The sequence below is a fragment of the Schistocerca serialis genome, chromosome 5 (assembly GCF_023864345.2).
Source record: "Schistocerca serialis cubense isolate TAMUIC-IGC-003099 chromosome 5, iqSchSeri2.2, whole genome shotgun sequence".
NCBI classification, from domain to species: domain Eukaryota; kingdom Metazoa; phylum Arthropoda; class Insecta; order Orthoptera; family Acrididae; genus Schistocerca; species Schistocerca serialis.
This window is the reverse complement of record NC_064642.1, coordinates 492444123-492470795: the sequence shown is the minus strand read 5'-3', so window position 1 is coordinate 492470795 and position 26673 is coordinate 492444123. Positions and strand designations below refer to the sequence as shown.

Below are 26673 nucleotides of genomic sequence, written 5' to 3'. Positions count from 1 at the left end.
CTTAACCCATCACATGTATACTGTCATATTTTGTGGATTTGGAGGTGTTAGTTTTGAGGTGTGAAATACCTGCGTTAGTATAAATACTTCAGGTGTTATATAAATCTGATTTGGACAAGTTAAAATAGCTTAAATGTTACAAACTTTAAGTACAGTGATCAAATTGGCTATAGTGGTAAAATTATACGTAAATAACCATTTTGGTTGGAATTAATAGATAGATATGAAAAGCTGGATGCAGAGGGAGAGAAAGACAAAGTGATAGGGATAGAGAGGGTGGAAAGAGTGATTGTATGAGAGCAAACTTCACATGGCAAGGGGTCTTAAGATTGTATCTGTTACATGTAATAACTGCCTAAAGGTTGGGGTAATACATTGGTTAATGCTTTAAAATATATAGATGGATGTACAATTTGTGCCAGTAGTTGATGTACATATAGTTTCATGCTAACAAGGGATACAAGTTGTTTGTGTGATGATATATATGTAAATGAGGTCAGTCTCTTGTACTCTTGGCAGCTGTCATGGTAACATAACTAAATATTTGTGGTAAATAGTAAGGTAGGTGTGAAGATAAATGGACAGTGACTGTTTCATTTAAAGACCCTACATATTTGCAACCACCACATCTTAACTGAAGGCACAGCAGGTTTCCCAAGAGGTGACGTAAGTCTCACTGAATCCGTTTAAGTTCTGGTGGAAGACAGCACCTTGAATTTGTTGGTCAGGGAATGGGTACAACACCCTGAGGTCTCCCTGTTCCCTGGCACCACAGATCTGCTATACAGGGCACTTAGCCCTATCGCTGACACACCTCTCACAGTCAAGTGGATGAGTAATGATAGATATCCCACTTCCTGTAGAGATGACAGGATCCACAGGAGCATATAGTACTTATGTGCCATGGGTACTCTGAGGAGCCCTCCCAACACACCCGCTCACAGCAGCTTCCAATTATTTGATAGTAGTCATGCTGATTTCCAGCTGCTTACAAAGATCAACTGATGCATATTCGAGAACATCATCCACAGTATGGCCGCATTGTAGCTGGTGCAATGTTTTACAGAATAGTAACCAAGTGACTGAAATAAGCTCGCAGATTCTCTTTTAATTTCTGGATCTATCAAGCTAAAAGTATTATATCTTTTATTGTGGGTTACACATAAAACAGACATGTAAAAGTATTACAACTTGTAAGTTTTTTTTTTTTTTTTTTTTTTTTTGTTGCTGACAAACTTAAAAATAGCATTAATAAACAATAAATGTAGACAATATACATTTATGTTGAAATGGAAAACTAAGTGTAACATGACACATTAGTTATAACATATGCTATACTAGCTAAATCACAAATGGTGATTTACTAAAAAATGCATTCATGTTCAAAAATGAAGGACAAAAGTGGTGTTCACTTGATTTATCACTGCCAAGTAGCATAGCTTAGTGAAGCTTGGACCATACGTTGAAAGAACTGCTACAGTATAGCACAGAAGACAACTGAAAGGAGTTCGCAATTAGATGAACAGAACTGACACATTTATTCAAATTCACCACAATTTATGATGGTCCCCTGGGCATTAAAAAACGTGGGAGATGGTTCCTAGTAGGGTGTGTGATTACCACGGACAGCACTGCATGCTGTACAGCATGCTCTCATGCTGGCCATGAGGTTGGTTAAGAGTTCTTAAGGCAGGGCATTCCATTCCTCCACCAGTGCAATTGACACCTGGTGGATGATTTTGGTGCGTTTGGATATGCTGCACTCTCCGCTCCCAATGCAGCCCGCAAGTGCTCGATGGGATTTAAGTTCGGGAAACAGGCAAGCAAATCCATAGGTCAAATATCCTCTTGTTCCAAGAGCTCCTCCATGTGCACTGTTTGATGTAGTCGTGCATTGTCACCCATAAAAATGAAGTCAGGACTGATTGAACCCCGAGGGGAATACCGTGTCACAATAACACTGACCAGTAAGTATACTGTGTTGAAACTTTTGGAGGTCATTGTGCCAATGCAACATTAAGCCTACCACACCATAACACCTGAACCACCAAAACGATCATGTTTGCCAATGTTCCTGGGTGCATTACATGTTCCCACCTCTCACCACATGAGAGTGCATCCAGAATTACTGCTCAGACTGAGGCTGCTCTTATCTGACAAGAATTCCATATTGGTCCAATCCCTATACTCTTGGCACCATCTCAAATGGTGCCACCAATCTGTGACTGTCAACATAAGAATGTATTGGTCATTTGGCAGACAGACCACCCCCATGCAATTGCCATGCCATTGTGGACTGTGAGACTGCATGCCTTGTAATTGTCTTAAATATGGTTGCAATTGCATCCACTGTTTGATGTGGGTCCCTTCTTGTCTGCTGCACAATTAACTGTCATCTGGTGCTTTAGCTGAATGTGGTCTACCACCACCTCTTATTTGGGCAGCAGTGTTTGTGGTTTGGAACACTCCCCGTGCATGTAAAACAGTGCTGTGAGCAGTACCAGACTTCTTCCCTACATTTGTCATGCTTCATTCTCCTTCCATTTTCCTGATGATCCTTCCCCGTGGAAATTCATCCAAATGTTGTCTCCAGGCCATGTTGTAATAAAGTAAAGAGCACCACCATAGTTCACCATAACTGCTCACTGATTGACACACATTTTTCCCCTATTCCTTCCAGTGCCTCATGTTGCAGGGTGAGCTCCATTTGGTGCTATAGCCATGATGAATCTGTGCCCTGTGAAGTCCAGCTCTCTCTGCGCTGCTGTGAGATTTCTGTCAATATACTTCCGCAATGCCATTTCCATCGAGTTGTTAATATGTATGTTACATTATCTGTCTCGTCCTTAAGTTTTGTAGATGCTCAATAGGAAACTTTCTTGGTCCTCCCATATGTCTTACCTAGCCCCCCGCTGTACATGGCCCTCAGTGTCCTACATGTCCTCAGTAGTACTTCCTGGGGAACAGATAGGACCACCCTCCTCCGTTTGTACCCGTGCTTGTCTGTTCGAAACTAGACTATGGGTGTTTCGTTTATGCATTTGCACATCTGTCCATCTTATGCTGCCTCAATGCAATCCATCATCATGGCATCCATTTGGCCACTGGCACCTTTTACTGATACTGATAATGTTCCAATGTCTGTATGCAGAAGCTACTGAACTACCGCTGGCATACTGCCATGACTTCCTCCTCAGTAGGTAAACATGCCGTTTGTCTGCCATGCCTGGCCTCCCAACCTATGCCTCCTTCTTTGATGATTCCTTTGATCACCAGTATGGGCTGCATCCCTCTTCTCTGTTACCTCCTGGATTTCACTTTCGGCTCTTGCTCCAGCAGCTTAACTTCACACTACCTACCACTTTCCTGATGGGTCTGAACCTATCATCACCATGGCTTCATACGGTGGCCGGTGTTTGCCTTGGCCTTCATTCGCTTCCTAAGGACGCTACTCCAGCCTTGCTCTATTGCCATAATTTTCATGACCTTCACACGGAACTTCATAATAGTACCTTTGTGTACACAGATGGCTCTCAGAATGACCATAGTGTTACCTATGTCTTCATAATTGGCACCAACATTTTTCAGTATCGGCTTCTGGAGCACTGTTCAGTATTTACAGCAGAGGTCTTCATCTTGTATCGGGCCATGCAGTACATCCGGAGGCGTAGGCTTTTCAATTGCACAATTGTGTCATCTATTCTCTCTCTATGTGCCCTTCAGAGCCTCTGTGTGCTATACATCGTCCATCCCTTAGTGCAACGGGTCCTGGAAATCTGCCATTTGCTCACTCTTGGTGGAGCTACTGTGATGTTTATGTGGGGTCCTGGTCACGTCGGTCTGATGGGAAACGAGGCTGCTGACGCTGCTGCCGAGGCTGCAGTTCAGGTAGCTCAGCCCACTAGTTCTTTCATTCCATCTGATGATCTCTGTGTTGCCATCTGCCAGCACGTGCTGTCGTCTTGTGCGTCACTACTGGTGCTCCCTTCCTGGGAACAAGCTCCAGGAAATTTAACCTCTCCCAGCAGCTTGGAAGACCTCCTCTGAGCCCTCTCACCATGAGATCATTTTAGCTAGGTTGCGTCTTGGGTACTGTCTTTTTAGCCATCGCCATTTGTTAAGTGTTGCTTCCGTAGCACTTTGTGCTCATTGCCCTCATCCTTTGATGATTTGCCATTTCCTGACAGATTGCCCTTCTTTTAACCACTTATGTTCCAATTTATGTTTGCTGTCTAAGTTATTGGCCATTTTAACAAACAACGCATGGGATGTCGAATGCGTTTTACTTTTATTTGTCGTAGCAATATGGCGAAGCACATTTAATCTTCAGTTCAGGTCATCTGTTTCTCTGTGGCATATTTTATGGACCTCTCTTCAAGTACCTGTTTTTAGTTGTCTTACCTTTCGTCACTTGGGCTCTACATGTAGTCTCTTTTAACTCCTTTTTTGTCTTCATGCTCTACAGTTCTGACGTGGGCATGTTATGACCCTAGTTGTTTTTGTGCTATAAAACGAAACATTGAAACCCCAACACACACACACACACACACGAAACATTGAATGCAGACAACACACGTGCACACACATCACACACACATGAACACAATTTCTGGCAGCTGAAGCCAGAGTTCATAATACTGTTACATTCCATCTTGGGTTTTCCATTGTTTTATTCACATTGTTATACGCTGAAATTTGGGTGAATCATTATTTGATTGAGGGTACTACCCCTAAAATTATATAAAGTGCAAATGCTGATCACAGCCAATACTATAGCAGAAAATACATTTTTGTGGCACTCAACAAACGAAAATACACAATATACCCTCTGTCATCTTGTAATTCCTTTTGACTTTTTCATTTTTAGTTTGCATTTAATCGATGAGTTGTTTGAAAGTATTAGCCTGTTACTTTTGGTAACTTAAAAAAAATCCAGTGATGGTTGGTTACTGTGTCTTATCATATTTTTGAGTAAAGGTGTTTCGTTACTTTTGTTTTGTAGGGCCCTCCCTATGGCTTTGATCTTTCTCTCTCTCTCTTAGTCACATGGTATGTAATATCAAGGAGCATCTACCATCCAGTGTACTTTGTTGGATTAATGTTATTATATCAAAAGAATCCATTTATTGGAGAGATTTACATTGGTGCATTTGTTGGTTCTAGGCAGGGAGTCGTCATTCTGAAATGAAAGTAGTTTACACAGTTTTGAACATGACAAATTGAAAGGCTTCACGCATAGGACTGGATATTTTGTCAGAGCTTACAGTCAAAACCCAACTAAGTGCTTCACTTCAGTGAAATTAATACCTAGAAACAAGCGAAAAAAACATCATTCTCAAATATACCATAGTTCAACAGTAGTTCATTGTATTTAGTCGGTTATTTGCGAAAGACTATCTACTACAGTTTGCATTAATTAAGGTTCTCAAACTATTTCAAGTAGAGCTGGAGTTACAATTTTTTTTTCCTTTGAAGTTTCTTCTGCCTTTAAATGATAATAAATATAAATTTTGTTCTATAGTTACTTATTGTCCTCCATTTTGACATCACACTGTTACTAACTGTGTTGTTCTGTATAAACATGTGGTTCTTTCAATCTTATGTTATTTTTACCATCCGTCCTTCAATGTGTGTAAAACTGATGCTTGTGGCTCTAATGAATTTATTTTTCAAATCGAAAATCCTGGGTGGAATAACAACAGTATGAAATAGAACAGATTTCTACTCACCATGTAGAGGAAGCACTGGGCGGCAACCAGCTACATTTAAAAGTAAATTAAGCTAATGGATAAAGTTCTTCTTCTCAGGTAGACAAGCACATTCATACATTCGTACATGCACATCTCCCCCCCCCCCCCCCCCCCTTCCCCCCCCACACACACACACACACACACACACACACACACACACACACACACACACACACGCACGCACGCACGCACACGGTCGGATGTCTCCAGGCAGTCTGGCTCTAGTGTGTGGAGGCAATAGTGGCCATGCCATGCATCTGCTCATTTGTGTGTGTGTGTGTGTGTGTGTGTGTGTGTGTGTGTGTGTGTGTGTTTATTTATACACTAAAGAAGGACTTCGTCTGATTGCTTAGTCTGCTTTTAAACATACTTTAAATGTTCCTGGTGCCGCCTCTTTGTGATGAATAGCAATCTTTCTTATTTCATATTGTTGAATTTATTTTTCTGTAAGATATTTCATGTTATGTAAAATAGTTCTAAGATAAAATATTACTGTTAAAATATGCAACTGCACTCAATGAAGGACATGTAGACTCTATGTACCAGTCCTCAAAATGCCTAACAAGTAATGTTTCAGTAACATCGTCATCCTTATATCTTTGTCTGAGTAAGTACATATAAAATTCTGTTGGCAGACGGTGTCATAAAAATTTAATTCACTTTTAAGTTCTTGTGACCTGTGTTGTACCATTGGTTTTTGCTCCATTGAAAAACAATCACGAAGTAAAACCTTTTTATTCTGCAAAAAGTAAAGTGAGATGTTTTAAGAAACATGTTTTTGTGTAACGTAACATGAGAGATAAAAATGTAATCACATAGCAACGGTAGGAGAAAACACATGAAAGTTAAGGAAATGTGCAAGCTATTGGAGCCAGTGGCTCCTTCTTCTGGCTGGAGTTGTGAAGGGGAAGGAAGAGGGATGAAGGAAAAAGTGTGGCAAGATTTAGCAACTGAGAAGAGTTCCTTCATCTCTCTCACTTCCCCTTGAATGCTTGTGTCAGAAAGAGGAGCCACTGGCTCCCAAACCTTACACATTTCCATAACTTTCACGTGTATTTTCTGCTGATGCTGCTTAGTGAGTAGATTTTTTATCTAAATAATTATCAAAAAATGATTACTTTCATTGATGTATGTATTTGTATGTTATATCTGGCAAAAGATTTTGGTAATAGATTTTAGTAGTGAATTGACAAAAATATTCCAACCAGATGGGGTACGCAAGTTTTGAATTTGAGAAAGTGTTTTGATTTTATAATGAAAAGAGAGCATGCAAGGAACATAGTATAGGCAAAGGAAAGGTAGGGGTATGGCCTGGGAATAGTGTGGAAAAGCAAGGGAAGAGGGTAGAAATATAACTGCAGACAACACTTGCTCAGTTCCAGGCAAGGCTAATTGTGTATTGCATACAAGTTACAGAGTGGGGCGGAAAGAGGGCAGAGGGGAGGTTGCTCAGAGAACAGTATAAATGAGGGTGCATAGGCCTATAATTATAAACCAAAATATGTATGATAATGAAAGACAGTTAAGAATCTCTTTTCTGAGGGGGAAGTGAAATAGACTTTTAAAAATGTTACTTACTCTTTAAATTTGGAAATGGTTTTGTTGCAGCACAATTTAGAGTTTAACTTGTTGGTTATGTGTTTGTCTATTTATCTACACTTATACTGTATGATGAGCTGTTGTCTTTACTCATAGCACTGTTTAAAGCGGTAATTAACCCTCAAACAGGCGTGCCATTTTTCATAACACGAACGGGCGTGCGGCGCACTTTGTTCACATGTGTAGAATAGATTTCTTTATGTTACCAAGGTAAACATATATGATCAAAATCGCTGTTTAATCCTAGTTTATTTAAAAAATAACAAAAATAAACTTACATAATATAAGCTAAACCAATGTTTCATTAAACAATAATGAAATAAATTTTCACTATAGCACTCTGTTGCCAAGGACAGGTGTTACAGAGAGAGTAATGACCCACTATTAGCATTAAGTAGTGCAATTGCATCAGATCCCATGTGCATCAGATCCCAGCTAGCTGCTTATTTAATCACTAATTATCCCATCGACAACTGCCTCAATGTGGCATTATGTTACTAGCTCGTGATCAGGGTAATATATTTTTTTTTTTTTGGCACAGATCATATATTTTCTCTTGTCTAGCTTGCTTGTTTTTTATATTACTGCTGCTCACTTGGACATATGAGAACACAATTTATCACTGTGATACCTGAAGTAACAATGAAGGAATAGATATGGTTTTGCAGTTGTGGAACAAAAATGGAACCGTGCAAAATCATTTTATTTTTGGTTGGTGCACATTATAAACAGGTGAGCCCGCCCGAGGGTTAAATACACACACACATTTTAGCACTGACGTTTTTAAAAAAAATATTGAGTGTAGTATAGGTTCTTGTCATACATCTTGTGCTTTTTTAATGGTCCAGAATTGTATGCTGTTCTTCCTCCCTGTTATATCTTCCTCCGTGTTCCTTTCCTGTACCTGTGTTTGAACACCAGTGAAGGTATCTTGAATCCCAGAATTATTGTTTGTGATCATTTTATGTTCTTGTTGCACATATTCCTTTTCCTCTCTGCCAGTGAAAGTTCTGTACAAGTGTCAATGATGTAAATGTATCATCTTTGTGGAGAAACAAATTTTAATAACAAGTTGAATCTTGCAAAAAGGAAAACACCAACCAGCCTCCATTAATAATGCTATTTATTTACATGCATAGTGCCATTACTAGTACTGAGCTGACAAATTCATCTCCAGATGGCCATTCACTTTTAGATTACATTTTTTGTTGTTGTTTACATTAGTTGCGACTGTTTTTCTCCCATGTGGTGAAAGTTCCTAGGGGTGATGGTACCGTACAGCAAAAAACAATGAGAAATGGCCTATTTAAGAGTAACTTAACTAACAGTAACTTAACTAACAGTGTAAACAAGTCTCTAAGATAGAACTGTCTCAGTTTAAGGACACCATACTTGTGTTGAAATTCCCGCATCATGACATTCCACTGTTACCTGCTTGTGTTCACAAAATAATAAAAACTATGAGGGCATTTCGCAAAGGAAAGATATAATGGCTCACAGTCCTTAAATAGAACATTTATTTAGAAACTGTCAGTTACATCTTATTAACTGAATTATTTATATTCATAACTGGATTATTTGTTATTTTTCGACATAATCACCCCAATCATCCAAACATTTGTTAAGTTGGTCCACAAGCTTTTGTATCCCAGTCATAGAAGGTTGCCACCTGTTGTAGGAACCACATTTCAACTTTATCTTTGATCTCTTCATCATCGTGGAATGATTTTCCACCAAGATGTGACTTCAGGTAACAGAAGATGTGGAAGTCGGTGGGCGCAAGGTCCGGGCTGTATGGTAGATGGTCCAATATGTCACATTTGAATTGTTTGAGTAGTGCTTTGGTTACGAGCCCTGTGTAAGACCAAGCATTGTCATGAAGCAAGCGGACTCCACTTGTCAGCATTCCCCTGCATTTGTTTTGAATTGCCCTTTGAAGACTTTTCAAAGTCTGGCAATATGCAGCTTTAATTGTCGTTCCAGGAGGCATAAATTCCAAAAGAAGAATGCCTTGTCTGTCCCAAAAAACAGAAGCCATGATTTTCTTCGCTGAAATTGACGTTTTGCATTTCTTGGCTTTCGGTGAATTTGAATGGCGCCATTGCATTGATTGTTGCTTGGATTCAGGTGTATGGTGATAAACCCACGCCTCGTCACAATGTGATCAAAGAACTCATCACCTGCTTCAGCATAGCGTGTGAGGAAGTTGAGTGCAAAGCCCATCCTTTTCTTTTTGTGTTTTTCCATTAACAGTTTTGGAACCCAGCACGCACACAATTTCCTGTACCCTAACTTGACAGTCACAACGTCATAAAGAGTAGTCATTGACATGTCCGGTATGATCTGATGCAATTCTTTCAATATGAGAACGACTTGCTTCCTCCGTTCTCTGAAGAAGGGTATCAAAGATCACAGATGGCCGACCTGTTCTTTGTTCGTCATGAACATTAGTCCTACCTTCAGAGAAATGACAATACCATTTTGTTACATTTTGTCAATTCATAATGTTCCCATAAACAGAAACAATTTCATTGTGAATATCCACTGGTCGCTGACCTTTTGCATGAAGAAAACGTATGATGGAGCGCACTTCGCATTTGGCAGGATTCTGAATCGGCGCAGTCATTTTAAACACGACCTACTCGAACCAGAAGCAAAGTTCAACTGCCAAACAACTGCGAGGAGAAAGCTAGCGGTTCAAGGTTAACACCAGTGTTGCCAACTTGCTCATCAAAACTCTTCTGTTCCTCTGGCGTACAGTGTATCTTTACTTTCTGAAATACCCTTGTATATAGTTTTTACTATTTTCTGAATGCAAGCAGTCAACAGTGCAACATAATGATACAGGAATTTCAATGTAAAAAACCTTAAACTAAAACTGTTCTATCATAGGGATTTGGTTACGTTGTTATCATTTATTGTTAATTACTTTTACAGTAAAATAGGCAGCACATCTTTTTTTCCTGCAGCTGACACCTAATGTAAATATCTAATGCAATTGTGAACAACTATCTGAAGATGAACTTGTCAGTTCAAAGCTGGCAACAGTGCTTCTGTGTAAATAAATAGCATTATTAAAGTCCTGGTTACTATTTTCTCCTCTGTAAGAATCAACTTGTATTTTGTTCACAGCCATGGTCTTAAAATGCCAATATTCAACAAAACTGCATTAACACATTTAAAGTTCCAGGAAACTTAGACCTGGGGAGTGTAAGTGTCCCTTTTGTTAAATCAATTTTTTTATGTTACATTAATGATAATTTTCTGTTTCTTGCATCAACAGGCTATATTGTAATCTGATTTTTCCATCTCAAGGCAGAATTTTTAATTGTCTGCAGCCTTTAAATTTTACATTTTGCATTTTATGTTCTAAAACAGCAAAACTCTCTTTCTTTTGCAGTTGGCCTATAGTTCATGCTCGGATGACTCAGATGTAAGCATAAAATTTGATGATGCCTCTTGTGTTTTGTTTTTGCATGTCTTTGCTGTGTTTTGATGCATAGTTTCCTTGTGGAAAAATACTGTCTGTCTCACCAATAATTTTCTAAGCTACTAATTACTACTGACTTGCCCATTTTGTTGTTTCAGTTTTTAAAGATAGTCACTATCCATTGCCACCAAATCGGAGAATAAGACCATGATAATAATTTAAATGTGTCTTCTTTTGGAGACCTGAGTCCACAACTCTTAAACTGTTATTATTTCAAATTCCATGCCATTACCATATCTCTATGAATTTATATGAACTGCTCAAGTGAATGAATTCATTGAAGATGTTGTGTGTGCTGAAGTCCAATAATTCTTACCAATTAATAATACAAATTAATTCTTAATAATTCTTATCAATTAATGTTACAGATTACTTCAAGCAGTCACATTGTTTAATAATGCCTGTCTATAGTAATTTGTATTTTCAGTTGATATTCGTAAGAGTCAGTCAACCTAAGCTAAAATGTTCACATTTAAAGTTATTTCTTCACATTATTTTTCTCCTGTGTTCAGCTCTGCATAGTTTGGAAGAGTGCCTTAATGCAATTGGAAAAAGATGAGAAAAATTAACTAAAATGCTGAAGGTATAATTTAGACAGTGATATTTGCTTATCAGGGTGGGGAAAAATAAAAGTGGCTCGGAGAACTGAGTTCCAGGGTACAAAGAATCGCAGCAGAGGAAACGAGATACAGTACTAACCTGACTATGGCAGATGTTTAAAGTGACCACCATTCATCTCTTGGCACTTTTGTGTTCTGTTCAGCAAGTTGCTGGAATTACTGCAGTTTCATCCAAAATGTTCTGCTGTAGTTCTTGAAGACTTTGTTGTGATACACCTTATACTTGAGGCCTCCCCACACAAAGTAATTGCACACTGACAGATCAGGTGACCTGGGTGGCCAGCTAGGTCCATGACCAGACGAACCTCAGCTAACAATTCTGTCTGGTGTGAAGATAGTGTGAATGTGCTCCAAGGTTTGGCCAGCTGTATGGACAGTTGATCCATCCTTTCAGAAGTAACTGTAGATCTGTTCCTCCACTGTCAATGCTGCCAGAAATTGTTTCAAAATGTTAGCAATGTAACACACCGAAGTCATTGTCTGATGAAAGAAAATGGGACCAATAATGTGACGTGCAGACACTCACACCAAACTCCAACCTTCTGATCATGCAATAGTGTTTTATGAAAGCTATATGAATTACCTGCTGCTCAGAAACTGTGATTCTGTGAGTTGGCGTAACCACTCAGGTGAAAAGTTTCTTTCGTGTAGCTCTCAGTCCATCATCACCTGATCTTGTTGCACCATTGGGAATTAGATGTTTCTTGTCTGTTTTAAGTAATGTTAGTATTCATCTATTTTTCATACTTCTAAGAACTTCGTACTTGTAAATAAATCCAGGAATGAGATTTTAAGTTATGTAAAAAATAGAGAAATGACGTACTTAGCAGATTGGAGGTTTATCTGTGGCTTCATGACCACAAACAAAGAAAATGAATTTCAGACATTCACAACCAGAAATATATTCCACAAAGAAATGGAAGAGGTAAGATAGTAGGCAATCATACACAGAAATTATTTATGATCCAAGATGGAGACATGGGGCAGGGTAACGTGGGAAACAAACTTGATGACATACTGCTATGTTAATAATGCCTTTCTCTTGTGATACCTCTGCTGCAAGAAGTTTAAACACAAAGCTGAGAAGGTTCTCCAGTGGATACAACAGGAAAGTGAAGATAAACTTCCCATACCTACACTGGAATAGGAAGGATAAACACAAATTGTCACATCCATTAGCAGAAGGCATAATTGGAGGGAGGAGGGCTGTCATCACAACAAAGCAAATTTCTCTGGTCATTTGGGTCATGTGAAACACCTTTTTTAGGTAAAATTATAGACATACATTAAGTACAACAGCATAATAACAAGTAAGACCAGATTATAGAAGCATGTGCTTGTGATCTTATATGGAAAAAAGGGAACCTTGTAATTGCTGCAATATACAACCTCCAAGTGCATGATTGGGAAATTTTCATCAACAACCTTGGCTTATTTCCTATCCACTTTAGAAGCAGATAAAAAAAATAAAGATTTTTAATAGTGAAAGAATGGTAGACTTTGGAGGCAGCTTAAATTTATTGACGGGAGTGAAGTCTACAATGAGCCCAATGTCAACTATATATTAAACACATTTTTTAATAAATTTGTATGCTTTTTAAAAACTATTATTTTCAACCCCCCACACACATGCACATACAAAACAAACACAGGTATTAAATATGCAGTGTTCTTAGTAACATATTAAATATGCTGTTAATTAGGAAATTTGACTAATTGGATTTAGATATGCCATTTTTATGCATCTTATGAAGCATTGTTGGCTACAATTGATGGCAGTCCCTCTGTTCACATCACTTTCCAAAGTGTTTGAGAAGATAATGTACTTGAGTGTTATCATCCTCCTGTACAATAATGAGGTGCTTAGTTACTGCAAAAAGGTGGGAATTTAAGGAGATGGGACCTGGATAAACTGAAAGAACCAGAGATTTTACAGAGTTTCAGGGAGAGCATAAGGGAACAATTGACAGGAACGGGGGGAAAGAATGTGTAGCTTTGAGGAATGAAATAGTGAAGGCAGCAGAGGATCAAATAGTTAAAAAGACGAGGGCTAGTAGAAATCCTTGGGTAACAGAAGAGATACTGAATTTAATTGATGAAACGAGAAAATACAAATATGCAGTAAGTGAAGCAGGCAAAAAAGAATACAAATTTCTCAAAAATGAGATCGACAGGAAGTGCAAAATGGCTAGGCAGGGATGGCTAGAGGACAAATGTAAGGATGTAGAGGCTTATCTCACTAACGGTTAGATAGATACTGCCTACAGGAAAATTAAAGAGACCTTTGGAGAAAAGAGAACCACTTGCATGAATATCAAGAGCTCAGATGGAAACCCAGTTCTAATCAAAGAAGGGAAAGCAGAAAGGTGGAAGGTGTATATTGAGGGTCTATAAAGGGGCAATGCTCTTGAGGACAATATTATGGAAATGGAAGAGGAGGTAGATGAAGATGAAATGGGAGATATGATACTGCGTGAAGAGTTTGACAGAGCACTGAAAGACCTAAGTCGAAACAAGGCCCCAGGAATAGACAACATTCCATTAGAACTACTGACAGCCTTGGGAGAACCACTCCTGACAAAAATCTACCATCTGGTGAGCAAGATGTATGAGACAGGCGAAATACCCTCAGACTTCAAGAAGAATATAATAATTCCAATCCCAAAGAAAGCAGGTGTTTACAGATGTGAAAATCACCGAACTATCAGTTTAATAAGTCACGGATGCAAAATACTAACGCGAATTCTTTACAGATGATTGGAAAACTGGTAGAAGCCGACCTCGGGGAAGATCAGTTTGGATTCCGTAGAAATATTGAACACGTGAGGCAATACTGACCCTACGACTTATTTTAGAAGCTAGATTAAGAAAAGGCAAACCTACGTTTTTAGAATTCGTAGATTTAGAGAAAGCTTTTGACAATGTTGACTGGAATAATCTCTTTAAAATTCTGAAGGTGGCTGGGGTAAAATATAGGGAGTGAAAGGCTATTTACAATTTATACAGAAAACAGATGGCAGTTATAAGAGTCGAGGGACATGAAAGGGAAGCAATGGTTGGGAAGGGAGTGAGACAGGGTTGTAGCCTCTCCTCGATGCTGTTGAATCTATATATTAAGCAAGCAGTAAAGGAAACAAAAGAAAAGTTTGGAGTAGGCATTAAAATCCATGGAGAAGAAATAAAAACTTAGATGTTTGCCGATGACATTGTAATTCTGTCAGAGACAGCAAAGGACTTGGAAGAGCAGTTGAACGGAATGGACAGTGTCTTGAAAGGAGGGTATAAGATGAACATGAACAAAAGCAAAACGAGGATAATGGAATGTAGTCGAATTAAGTTGGGTGATGCTGAGGGAATAAGAATAGGAAATGTGACACTTAAAGTAGTAAAGGAGTTTTGCTATTTGGGGAGCAAAATAACTGATGACGGACGAAGTAGAGAGGATATAAAATGTAGACTGGCAATGGCAAGGAAAGCGTTTCTGAAGAAGAGAAATTTTTTAACATCGAGTATAGATTTAAATGTCAGGAAGTCGTTTCTGAAAGTATTTGTATGGAGTGTAGCCATGTATGGAAGTGAAACATGAACGATAAATAGTTTAGACAAGAAGAGAATACAAGCTTTCAAAATGTGGTGCTACAGAAGAATGCTGAAGATTAGGTGGGTAGATCACATAACTAATGAAGAGGTACTGAATAGGACTGGGGAGAAGAGGAGTTTGTGGCACAACTTGACTAGAAGAAGGGATCGGTTGGTAGGACATGTTCTGAGGCATCAAGGGATCACCAATTTAGTACTGGAGGGCAGCATGGAGGGTAAAAATCATTGAGGGAGACCAAGAGATGAATATACTAAGCAGATTAAGAAGGATGTAGGTTGCAGTAGGTACTTGGAGGTGAAGAAGCTTGCACAGGATAGAGTAGCATGGAGAGCTGCATCAAAGCAATCTCAGGACTGAAGACCACAACAACAACAACAACAACAACAACAGTTACGTTTTGTGTATATAGTTGTTTCCCTGATTTTATTGTTCATGGATCCTTGTCTTAATATTTTACTGTTCACTAGATGGTCAGTGTCCAACACACATTTCCTCTTCTCCTCACCAGTGCAGGCATTGCCAACATCATATGGAAAGTTTGCCAAGGATCAATAGCATATGATACAAAAATTATATAGCATATGCAGACAATGTGATGATAGGGGAAGTCAGTGAACAGAAATCAGAACAACTACTAAATACCTTGAAGAGGGTAATTGAAGAATCTGGGATGGAAACATGCTTAACAAAAAGTGAGGCAAAGAATTTCAGCAGGAAAAATGAAAAAAAAAAAAAATAGTTGATGTAAATTGTAATGAAAAAATGTATTGTTTTCAAATGTCCAGGAAGTAAGCTAACCAGGAGAGGAAAATCAAGCAAGAAACTTTGGAGAGGGTAGAAAATTGTTCAGAAATTTATTTTTGTGTATCAGACATATTAAGAATTGGAAAATACCTGGCAAAGCAGAAATCATTATATATAAGTTGTATTACCAACCAAATTCGAGCTGTGATCAAAATCTTGGACCTCGACAAAGAAAGATATGACTGGAATATAAGTCTCAGAGATATTCTTTCTACAAGGTATCATGGGTGATATGAGAAAGGCAGGATAAGAAATCTCCTAAACAAAGATATGGAGGGAAATAGATTGAAATGGTTTGGCCATATGAAAAGAATGAGGAATGAAAGACTATTGGTAAGAGCTTTGGAATGGACAGAATCTGGAAGAAGACCATGATGAAGATGGAGAGATCAGGTGAGGGCTGGTGTGAATTAGAGATGAAAAATTGACTGGGGGAGGAAAGAGGTGGTCAGAAGTGGCTGTGTGAATGACCTGCATATGCAGAAATGTTTCAGAATGAAAAACAAATTGTCTCATTAAGGTCAGCCCTTTTGAAATCCTTTCAAAATATATGATAATTTTGATTCATATAATATTACAAAATAATAGCAACTGGAATTTTATGTATTGAGGGTATTTGATTAATCCAATAACAAAATTCTGTTAGAGAGCGGTTTACTTTCAGCAACAAGTAGCATTATTAATTAAATGTAGTGAGAAGTGAGTATATAAACTCAAAGATCTTTGAAGAGGCCACTGGAAAATGTTCATTTATCTGTCTTACACAGCATTCTTACAGTTCACTTTTTCTGAATTAACTCTTCGTTTAATGTGGCTGCATTGCTCTAGAAGGTAATTCCAAATGACCACAAAGAGCGAAAATGTGCAAAATAAATTACCACCTTTGTTTTCAAGTCAATATAGAGAGAGAGATTTATAGTACAAAATGTCAGACTGAGCTTCATGCGTAGTTTATTTATTTTTAATACTTTATCCATCTGAATCCAACGAGTTTTACAGCTAATTTTTCTTTTGCTGTGTGAGCACCAATTTTTTTGTGTTCTGCAGGTTATATTTGTGAGATTAAGACTTAAACTGTTTGCTGTGAACCAGTTGTAGGGCTTATTCAGTGATGATCTGGTCTCTCTCTCTCTCTCTCTCTCTCTCTCTCTCTCTCTCTCTCTCTCTCTCTCTCTCTCTTCATTGTAGTAGTATTTCAAAGTTATTGGGGCCAAGGAAGGTGGTACAGTGGTCAAGATGTTGGACTTAACAGAAAAAATGAAGTTCAAGTACCCATCTAACTCTACATTTTCTGTAATTTCTCTAAACTGATTGAGGTAATGTATCCTTTGCAGTGAACAGGAGACAGTTTTCTTCCATGTCTTCCTCCTGTCCAAGTTTGTGCTTTACCTCTAATGCCCTCATTGTTGACAGGATGTTAATGCTCATCTTTCTTCCTTTCTCAAAAGTCATTGGCAGGTCATTTGTGTGTTTCCTTTATTCAGTTACCAAGCTTACATTTCTGCAAAATGCTGTTTTTGTTTCATATCTAGTGTATGTAGTCATCATAGAAGCCCCCCAGCTGGGTTCCTTTTGTGAGCACGTGCTTGGTACCACAGGCCTCCAGCCTCTGCAGAATTACTTCCTTTCTGTACAGCAAGCTTATACATCTGCTATCCTTCCACCCCTCTGCCACTCCATTGAGTGGTTTTCTTGATGGATCCTTTCTCATCTGCAGTGACTTCTTGAGCAGTTTGCAAGCTTTCAACCAGTGTTACACTTGCCATCCCTTGATCATTATTGCTAGTCAGGATTCTCTTTATGCCTTCGAATGACGTGGATGCTCAGTGACCAAATCTGGACCCTGGGCCACATCAGGATCCCAGGGAATGAACTCACTGATAGCTTGGCCAAACTGGCTACCACTAAACCAATTCTTGAGATCTGTTTTCCATAAACAGACCTCCAATCGGTATTATGCCTAGTTTTAAGAATTTGGAGTATGGAATGGCTCATTCTTACTTCACGAAGCAAACTACCATTGATAGAGGAGACTACAAGTCTGTGTAAGTCCTCCAAGTATGCCTCTTGCAAGGACTCTACCTTTCTTTGCCACCCCCACTTCGGCCATACTTGACTGACGCATGGTCATTTCCTCCATGATGAGGACCCACCCCACTGTCATTGTGGTCCCTTTTAACAGTTGTCCACATTTTGCAGGAGTATCCCAACCTAGCCACCCTGCAGTGGACTCTTAACCTCCCTGACTCACTAGCCTGGTGTTAGGAGACAATGTTTCAGGGACTGACTTAGTTTTACTTCTGATTCATGAAGGGATTTTTACCACTCTCTTTAAGGAAGGCCCACTTAACCTTATTGGCTGATTGAGGGGGTTGGTAGAACACTCTCTTGCCTCCTCTGCCCAGAGCAAGCAGCGGCTGTGTAGGTTTGGTTGTCTAGCCCAGTCCTCATCCTACCTGCTCCTTTACTCTTCTTTCCCCCCTCTCATGTAGTCTGTCATACTTGTTCACCTTTTGTGTCTCTGTGCTTCTCTTGCCCTGTCCATGTTGCTAGTCTTTCCCAGGCAATTTCTGAGTGGAGTACCTCCAGTAAGTGACACGGCTGGACGATGTATCCCCCCTCATTAGGCTCTGCTTCCAGCTGCTCCGTAGAAAGGGCACCTTGCCTGCATGTCTTGCTCTGCCTCACTTTCTTGTTCTTTTTTCTTATCTTGCCTTCATTGACCCTTCATAGACTTGGTCATTTCTTCCCCTGGGTTTTGCGCAGAAGGCGATCTCTGATCTAGAGTCATGTAGACCTGTCTGTCTGAGGAAAAAAGGATTGATACCCTAGTAGTTTGGTCTCTCTAATCATCGAAGTAACCAACCATCATAAAATAAATTGTGAAATGTTGACATTTCCACCCAACTTATTACAATGTATAGGACAAATTCATTAATTACTAACAATCCATCTTCAAATACCTTTCGATTTTCATGACCTGCGTATTTCATATCTCAGGTTGTGAGCCAAGTAGCAGTGTTACCTCCATCTTCACCTGAAGATCAACAACAGATTTCACCTGTGAAAGTAATTCAGAAATCCTGCATTCCATCTGTTTCCTCTTCAGTTTATGTGCCTTTCTTGAACAAAGAGAATTTTTTTTTTTTTTTTTTTTTTTTTTTTTTTTTTTTTTTTTTTTAAAAAATTAAACTATATTTGTCATTTGTATCTACTGTGCATCCTTATTCCAGTTTCAGTGGACAGTAAATAGAAAACCTTATTAAAAAAATACTTCTTTTTATAATTGTGCTTCAGTGGAAACAATTTAAAAAAAAAAAAATAAAGTTTCCTCACTGTGTTGCACTAGCTGGTGTGTATTGAAATATTTTAATTTTTGCACACCATTAATTTATAACTGTAATGAGTCCTACAACACTGTTCCTCTGTTACACACCAATCACAATTATTCTGAATACAATAAGTAGTACTTGATTATAAAAAGCACAAGTTGGGGCCGACATCACGTGAAAGAATGTTTTTGAACATTCTGTTTTATGGAATACCAAAAATTCAATGCTCATTTCAACACTATTACTGTTTGGATATTCCCTCACGATGCCAGTATTTTCAGACTGCATGCATTTTCTCCTTTGTTATGTTACTTATTTCGAACTTGTGACTCATTGGACGAGTGGCAAAATACTATTTCCCTAGTATTCCATCAATGAACTGAAGTCTGCCACCTGATTTACCTATGACTGAGCCTGTGTAATCTTTCCATTTCATGTTTCCCATCCAGTTTGTACCAAAACTGCTGGCTGTACAGCAGATGTCAATAGAACTCTTATCAGCTGAAGGCCGCTGATGTTAAAGAAAAGTTACGCAGAATGAATCAAAGATACAAATTGTAGCCAAAGGTAGTTAGTTGTTCCTGAATTTAAGAAGGGACTCTTCCATTTGTACATGGGAATATAAATTCTGGTTAACATTGCAGCTCATATTATACAGGTTTGTTAACGTTTGCTGTATGTAGACAGCTGATAGTGTTAACTGAAATCAGTAAAGTTACGTAAATGAAACAGTATATAAAAACAGTAACTGAGTAGTATTCAGTTAGATATCTTCCTTTTCATTATTATTATTATTTTTATTATTACCATTTATTATTATTATTATTTCTTTCTTTTCTCAGACGTTATATCTGGTCAAAAATGGAAAGGGACGCAGACCTTGATCAAGCGTGACTTCCTTTTAACTGTACGGTATATGTTAAATTGCATTTAGGAACTTTCGGGTAATTGAACATGTATCAATAATTACGGATTTCTGTAGTTGTATATATAAGTTTGGATGTAGCTGTATACAAGGATCTGATCAGCTAGTCGTTGTTCTGTTAAAAATTTTAATTCTGGGTATCCGATAATAAATGTTGTGTATACTTGTGATCTGTATCCAGTTGTGTTGGTTCCTAGGTTTGTGGCTTGGTAATAACAGAACATGAGGTGTCGATTAACTTCATCTGACCATCTCATCCTCCGTCTTTGTTTTCCTTCTGTTGTGGTTGCAGGAAGCATATCCTGCAAAACACCTCTATTTGGATTTAAATCATTTTCCAGTTGGCTAGCAGTGTCGTTACCATTGTGGGTGGGCATAGGGTTCAAACGTCATCCCCGACCATGACGGCACTTGTCCGAGGCTTCTTTAGTTCTGTCCTGAACCAACTAATCACACTAAAAGGGGGGTTAGCCCTATTAGTGGTTTGTTCTTTTCGCCGCCTTTTATGACTGGCAGAACATACCGGAGGCCTATTCTTTTCCCGGGCCTCCACAGGGATTATTATTATTATTATACAAATTTGGCTGTTAAAGACCGTGAAAACAGTTATTTCTTGCGCTTCTGGGAAGTCTTCTTTCTCTCAGTCCACACTTCTTTCATTCTTGTGCTGAAGGTGGCTTTTCTCTCTTCAGACCATTGAGTTCCACAAGTCTTCTTAATTTTCACACCGAAACCCGTGAATGAATTCAGTTTGTTTCTAAAAAGGTTTCTGTTAAATATTGTTTCCTGATCTATGTTCATTTCTTTTAGATCTCTTTCTGTGTTGATAAACCATAAATTTTTATTTTTTAGATTTGCGATGTACGAAAATATTTGTTTTGTAAGTAATCTCCCCAACTTTGAAGAATTTCAACAGGGATTATTATTATTATTATTATTATTATTATTATTATTATTTGATATCAGTGGCACAGTATTACTACTTCTTGGGCAAGTCACTAGTATTTGGTTGTTTGCAACAGTTGTTGAGCATGTGGACTAAGGGTTCTGTCTTCATCTGTTGCCAACAGAACACTGTGTGACAATGTTTTCTAATCTCCCTTTTTTTCTGTATTACTTTGTGTACTACTTCAGCAGTAAATTTTTCCTGCACAGTATATATTCTTGTAAAGTATTAACTGCTTTCTGTTTCTTTTTGACAGAATGTGCACTGGTCTGTCTTTTGTATGCTGACTGTGGTAGTGTCTTTTGAATGTTTTTTTTTTTTTTTTGTGTGTATTAAATCTGTTTATTAATTTAAGTAATGCTTTCCAGCAGCTGTACATACTTCATTTGTAGCATTATGAACTGAATTAATAGTGTGTATCATTTGGCTCTGCATATTTTTGTTAATATAAATTTTATGTCTTATTCCTGTGTGCTGTCTTAAAATGTGTTTAATGCTGTAAAGATGGACCTGCTGAACCCATTTCTAAGCTCCCAGACAGTTAATACCATGCTCATTACAGGTACATTTTTGATGGTAATTCATTGATGATATTATCTGTTTTCTGGAGAAAAGGTTCCTGTGTAGTTTGCTATTGCATTGAGTATATCCATATGCAATCTCACAATTATAAGTTTCATTTAGGCAGGGTAGATAGTATACATATTATTGTAGATACAGAACTGCAACAGTTTCTTGTTGATTAAAGCAAGAGTGTATTTATTATGAAGTTAACACAGTTGCAATCTATATTTTTTGGTGAATATTATATGAATAGTAAGACAGATTACTACTCGCCAAATCTGAGACATTGAGTAGCAGATTTGTTTATCGCTTTTGGATGAATGCCTTGTTCAAATATAGTGCACGCACAGGATGAGCGTTGTGTGTTTCTGTTAACAAAATAAATGTCTTATTTTCATAGTGAATTGTTTCCATTAGTGGGTCCTCAATTTTATTCTAGTGATGCAAATGAATTAGAGGCCGAATTTGAAATCCCTGATGTATCATTGGTAATGTACAGTGAGTGATACGAAATATAGAAATCACTAACACATAGCACTGTGATTTGTTGGTACTGTGCAGAGAATGTTTGAGATTTTTGTTGGAATAAACTGCCTGACAAAATGAATTAAGTGCCAGTACGACATGGTTGTATGTTGATATAACTTTGTACATATACACAACATAAGCAGGCATGTAACTAATTAAAGCAGCAATTTTCTTTTACAAATAGTATGGCTACCAGAGTGCATTAGTGTTGTACCAGACTTGGTAAGATACAGAAGAAGCATGAACATTGTCGAATGCTGAGTGATCACTGCAAAAGTCACAGAAATGTCATGTACTCGTGTGCAGCAGTCTTATCAATACCTAACAAAGGGGGCCTTGTTGTGTATCTCGTAATTGTGTAATATTCAGATTTTTGGGGCTTTCGGATGTGACAGTGGCCTGATGTTTGACTGCATAGGAATGTGAGGGTAGGTACTGTCGTCATCAAAAGTCCTGGTGTACCATGTCTGACCACCGCTAGGGAGAATCACCATATTGTGCACCAAGCACATTACAGAACCTTCTCATTTGTGCCTACCATCTGAGAACAAGTAATGGATTCCAAGCAATGATTCACTAACAGCTGCTGGAGTATTCCATTTACACAAGAGTTCATATGGCTGCCTTTGGTGTGCTCCTGTGTTCAGGAAGCATGGGCTGCTGATGAATGGTGTCACTTTGTGTTCAGCGATAAAATGCAGTTCTGCTGGGGAGTGGTACCATTCTTTCAATGTTTTGTAGAGGCACAATGGTATATTCCTTAAGTCCACTTTCTTTTCAATATAATTTATTTTAGTTTTGGATATTTAGTGACACTGAGATCCCTTACAATATATTATTAGTGCAGAGGACTGGATTGAATTAATAAAAAGACTTTATTAACAAAATGCAATTCCCCTGTTATTTATAGTTTGTAGCTTTCATTACTAGTCTCGAATATTTGTGTGTTACAGTGGTACTGTTGTTCCACGCTCCTCCCCTCATTTTTCATTGCCTTTCAGATATGATATAGTTTCCCCAGCAGCCAGTTTTTAGTAATGCTGTTAAATCTCTGCAGCTACCTTAATGACTGAGTAGCTGTCACAGATACTCATTAGCTTTGTGTTACCACTGCGGTTATGTCATTTCACTGTTGCATTATTTCTTTCTCACTCTGGTTCTCAGTGTGATGGTGTGCTATAGCTTCCTTTGCCACATGTGCATAGTTGTGTTTGACGTCTTAGCATGACCTGACATGATAACATTACTGGTATTAATTGTGAAAAATAAAATACTATGATGTTTGTTTTTTATTCTCATTATTTCAGTTTTTTGTTGACATAGTATTTTTCTGTTTTAGCTACAATTTTTGTTGTTATTTTTTTCTCTCGATATTCAGTTTCCACAACCATGAGCTTTCTCTCTCAGTGCTTTCAGGACATGAAAGTTTCTGAGCTCATGTCACTCAATTTGTGGACACAATAACATACCATCTTTATCACCTAGAGAGATTTCCAAATGCATTATCCCATTCTTATGAACTTGTTTGAACCCCAGTTTGGTTAAACAATTGTTTTCCTGATGCTATTTTGGTTTTAGTGTGAATTGTCCTTGAATGATAATGCCAAACCGTTTTCAGAATATCTTTGTCTTGCAATCATTTTCAGTTGCTTCGTTAATGCTGCAATTGCATAGAGATTCAAAAAATTGTCCATCAGGTGTTCGGAAAATGTTTGTTAATGTAAGTGCAACAGTGGTACTTTCCATAGCTAGTCTTTTGAGGTCTGTGGTAAGTCACATAGTGTTTTCTGAAATGTTTGCATGGTTTAAATATCCTTATTAAATAGGGGCTACTGTTTACCATTTCCATCTGCTGCCTGACATTTATTACCCTCGCCTGAATTGTGCTTCTCTGTTATACTTGTTTACACCTACTTTTGCCCATATTTGTACACTGTCTCACTTTTCCTTTATGTGCTCATGGCCAGGTGATCACAAATCATATTAGACTTCTATTTGAAAGTGCAGATATTCTTTTGTCTTGATTTGTATTTCTTTCCATGCTGTGTGATTTTTCAGTCGCATGTGGTCTCATTATTCTCAGATTCGCTGTTAAATGGGTGTTTAGTGCTACACAAAGCATAGAAAGACTGCTGATTATTATTCCATTATAAATGTAACAACTTCTTACGAAGTCTTCCCATATTTTAATATGATTATCTCTCACTTTCCCTAGTGATTTTCACTTAGTTTAGTTACTGTTATATTCCTCTTTTTGTATATCCAAGGTACTGCGGATAATTCTTTTCCATCTTTTCTTGTATGTGAATACCTACCTGAATGTTTTTTTTATTTGTTATTTAGCATTAACCTTTTCTTAAGTCATCAGAAGTTAGTGTTTTTAATTAATTTATTTATTTGTAGTAACATAGTAAGGCAATGGTTCTAATTGGCTTAATACTCTGTGGAATTCAATTATTATTGAAGATTCACAAAGCTCTATTGTGAACACTCTAAGTATAGATAAGTAAGAGAGTAAGCAATATTATGTCACCATATTCAACACTGTTTGTAAAACATTTTGACTGGAAGTAAGCTCATGGCTAAATTGAAAATGTGATACTTTGGTAGGAGTTGAAATGAATAATGTTCTCCAGATAATTACTATTCACCGTCATGTATCAGTCACAAGATTAAGACAAAAAGAAAAAACTTACATGTCTGGATGAACAGACATTAATTATGATTGACAGCCATCTGAAATCACTTTGAAATTAATTCACTGAATGTAAATAGCTTGGCATCACCTGTGTTAGGTGATTGTACGGTACAGACTCGAACCCATATTTCCCGCTTATTGCACTTCTCCCAAACCAACCCAAGCTTCCTTACTTCACAGTGTCTACATCCCTATACCATAGTCCCCTACATTCATCACTCAATTCTCATAGCTTTACTCTGAGAACACAAGATGATAATATCGTGGGTCTCGATGCCTCATAGTCTGGTTCTTACTGGTGTGGGAATGCAGAGTAAAGCTGTGAGCATTGAGTGATGAATGCAGGGGTCTATGATGTAAGGAGTAGATAATGTGACATGAAAGTTTGGGTCATGCTGAGAGATGTGCATGGATAGCCAAAGTGGTTAAGATGACTGCTTGTGATAAGCAGGAAATATGGGTTCAACTCCCAGTGTGGCACAGCTTTTCATATTTCACTGTTAGGTTGCACATCTTTATCTAATACAGCTGAAGCCAAGGTATTAACATTTAGTGAATTTATTTGAAACAAAGAAAATGGGTCAACTGGGTGTGAGAAACTGACTCCCACAGAAGAAATAAGTGATAAAGCCTGTACGACGTGATTCTGTAGTGGATGGAAAGCTTACACACTTTCTGGCCAATAGTATCTTATACAGCCTCTTTAATTTGAAAGATGATATGTCTTTCAGTGTAATTTCTCATAACAGTACGCAAGGATGAATACAATTACAGACAGGCTACAGAGAATAAGAGAAAGCAGGATAGATAGTGGAAGAGAGCTTTGTCTTCTGGTGTAGAGAATTCAGTTAGGTAGAGTTGCTCACCGTGGCTTTTGGTAACACATTTGTGAAATGAGGGAACTGATTAATCACAATAAGAACCACTTGAAAAGATTTTATCACAAAACAAAATAAATTCTCAGAAATTGTGACATTGAATAGAACTAAAAACAATAAATCCCATAGTATCATTGTCGTTCCAGCTGTCTATAGGTACTGAGAATGGTGCTTCATTGTAAAGCATCTGACTGTGTAAAAAATATTTGCCTTGCAATGGTGAGTGACCAGATATAATGAAATATTTTCTGGGATAACCTTTCACAGTACACCAGTTGTACAGCAGATCTTCACTTTTTTAAGGTACTGAGGGACAATTACTACACATTTGAAGTTCCATGTTTGAAATATGTTGGATATGTGTACCATATAATGGTTTTTCTCTTAGTCTTATCCTCTTTATAATATTACTTGGAAATTTTATCTATAATAATGGATTCATATGTTGTTTCTTGGTAGGTAAATGTCATGAATGAAAACATTGAATAGTAGGAAAGATCTAGCAGAATGTAAATAATGTAGGAGTAAAGAAGACCACTCATCAAATAGTAGAAGCATTGAGTAGTTGACAGGCAGGCAGACAGAAAAGAGAATGAAAAGTTTGCTAGCCTGTGGAACAAATTCTTTGACAAGATAAGAGTGCAAAAAAACACACACGTCTCTATTCTATATTGCGCTGGCTGGACAAACAGTGCCTGGATTGCACTTCAGCAGGTGGAGTGGATGAGGTGGGTTGGATAGAAGGATAAAGAAGCAGGAAGCAGGAGAAGGGTTTGGGGACAGGTAGTTAGAGACTCAGAGACATGTGGCACACAGGTACCAGAGCTGGAGACGTGCAGTGTACAAGGGGGGTAAAGTGGACGAGTGGGTTTGGAAGGAGTGGCAGGATGTATGCAGGGGAAACTGTTGGGTAGAGGTTGTGGGAATGATGAGATAGT

The 26673-nt window shown here is 38.1% G+C and overlaps 1 protein-coding gene across 1 annotated transcript in view; it reads left to right on the top strand.

Moving 5' to 3' along the window:
• The window catches only part of LOC126481676 (F-actin-monooxygenase Mical), a 561514-nt gene that overhangs the window by 450274 nt on the left and 84567 nt on the right, over positions 1-26673 (top strand). Inside the window, exon 26 of the mRNA XM_050105609.1 lies at positions 10750-10782. Within this exon, the coding sequence (XP_049961566.1) occupies positions 10750-10782 (33 nt within the window). The remainder of the gene's footprint in view (positions 1-10749; positions 10783-26673) is intronic.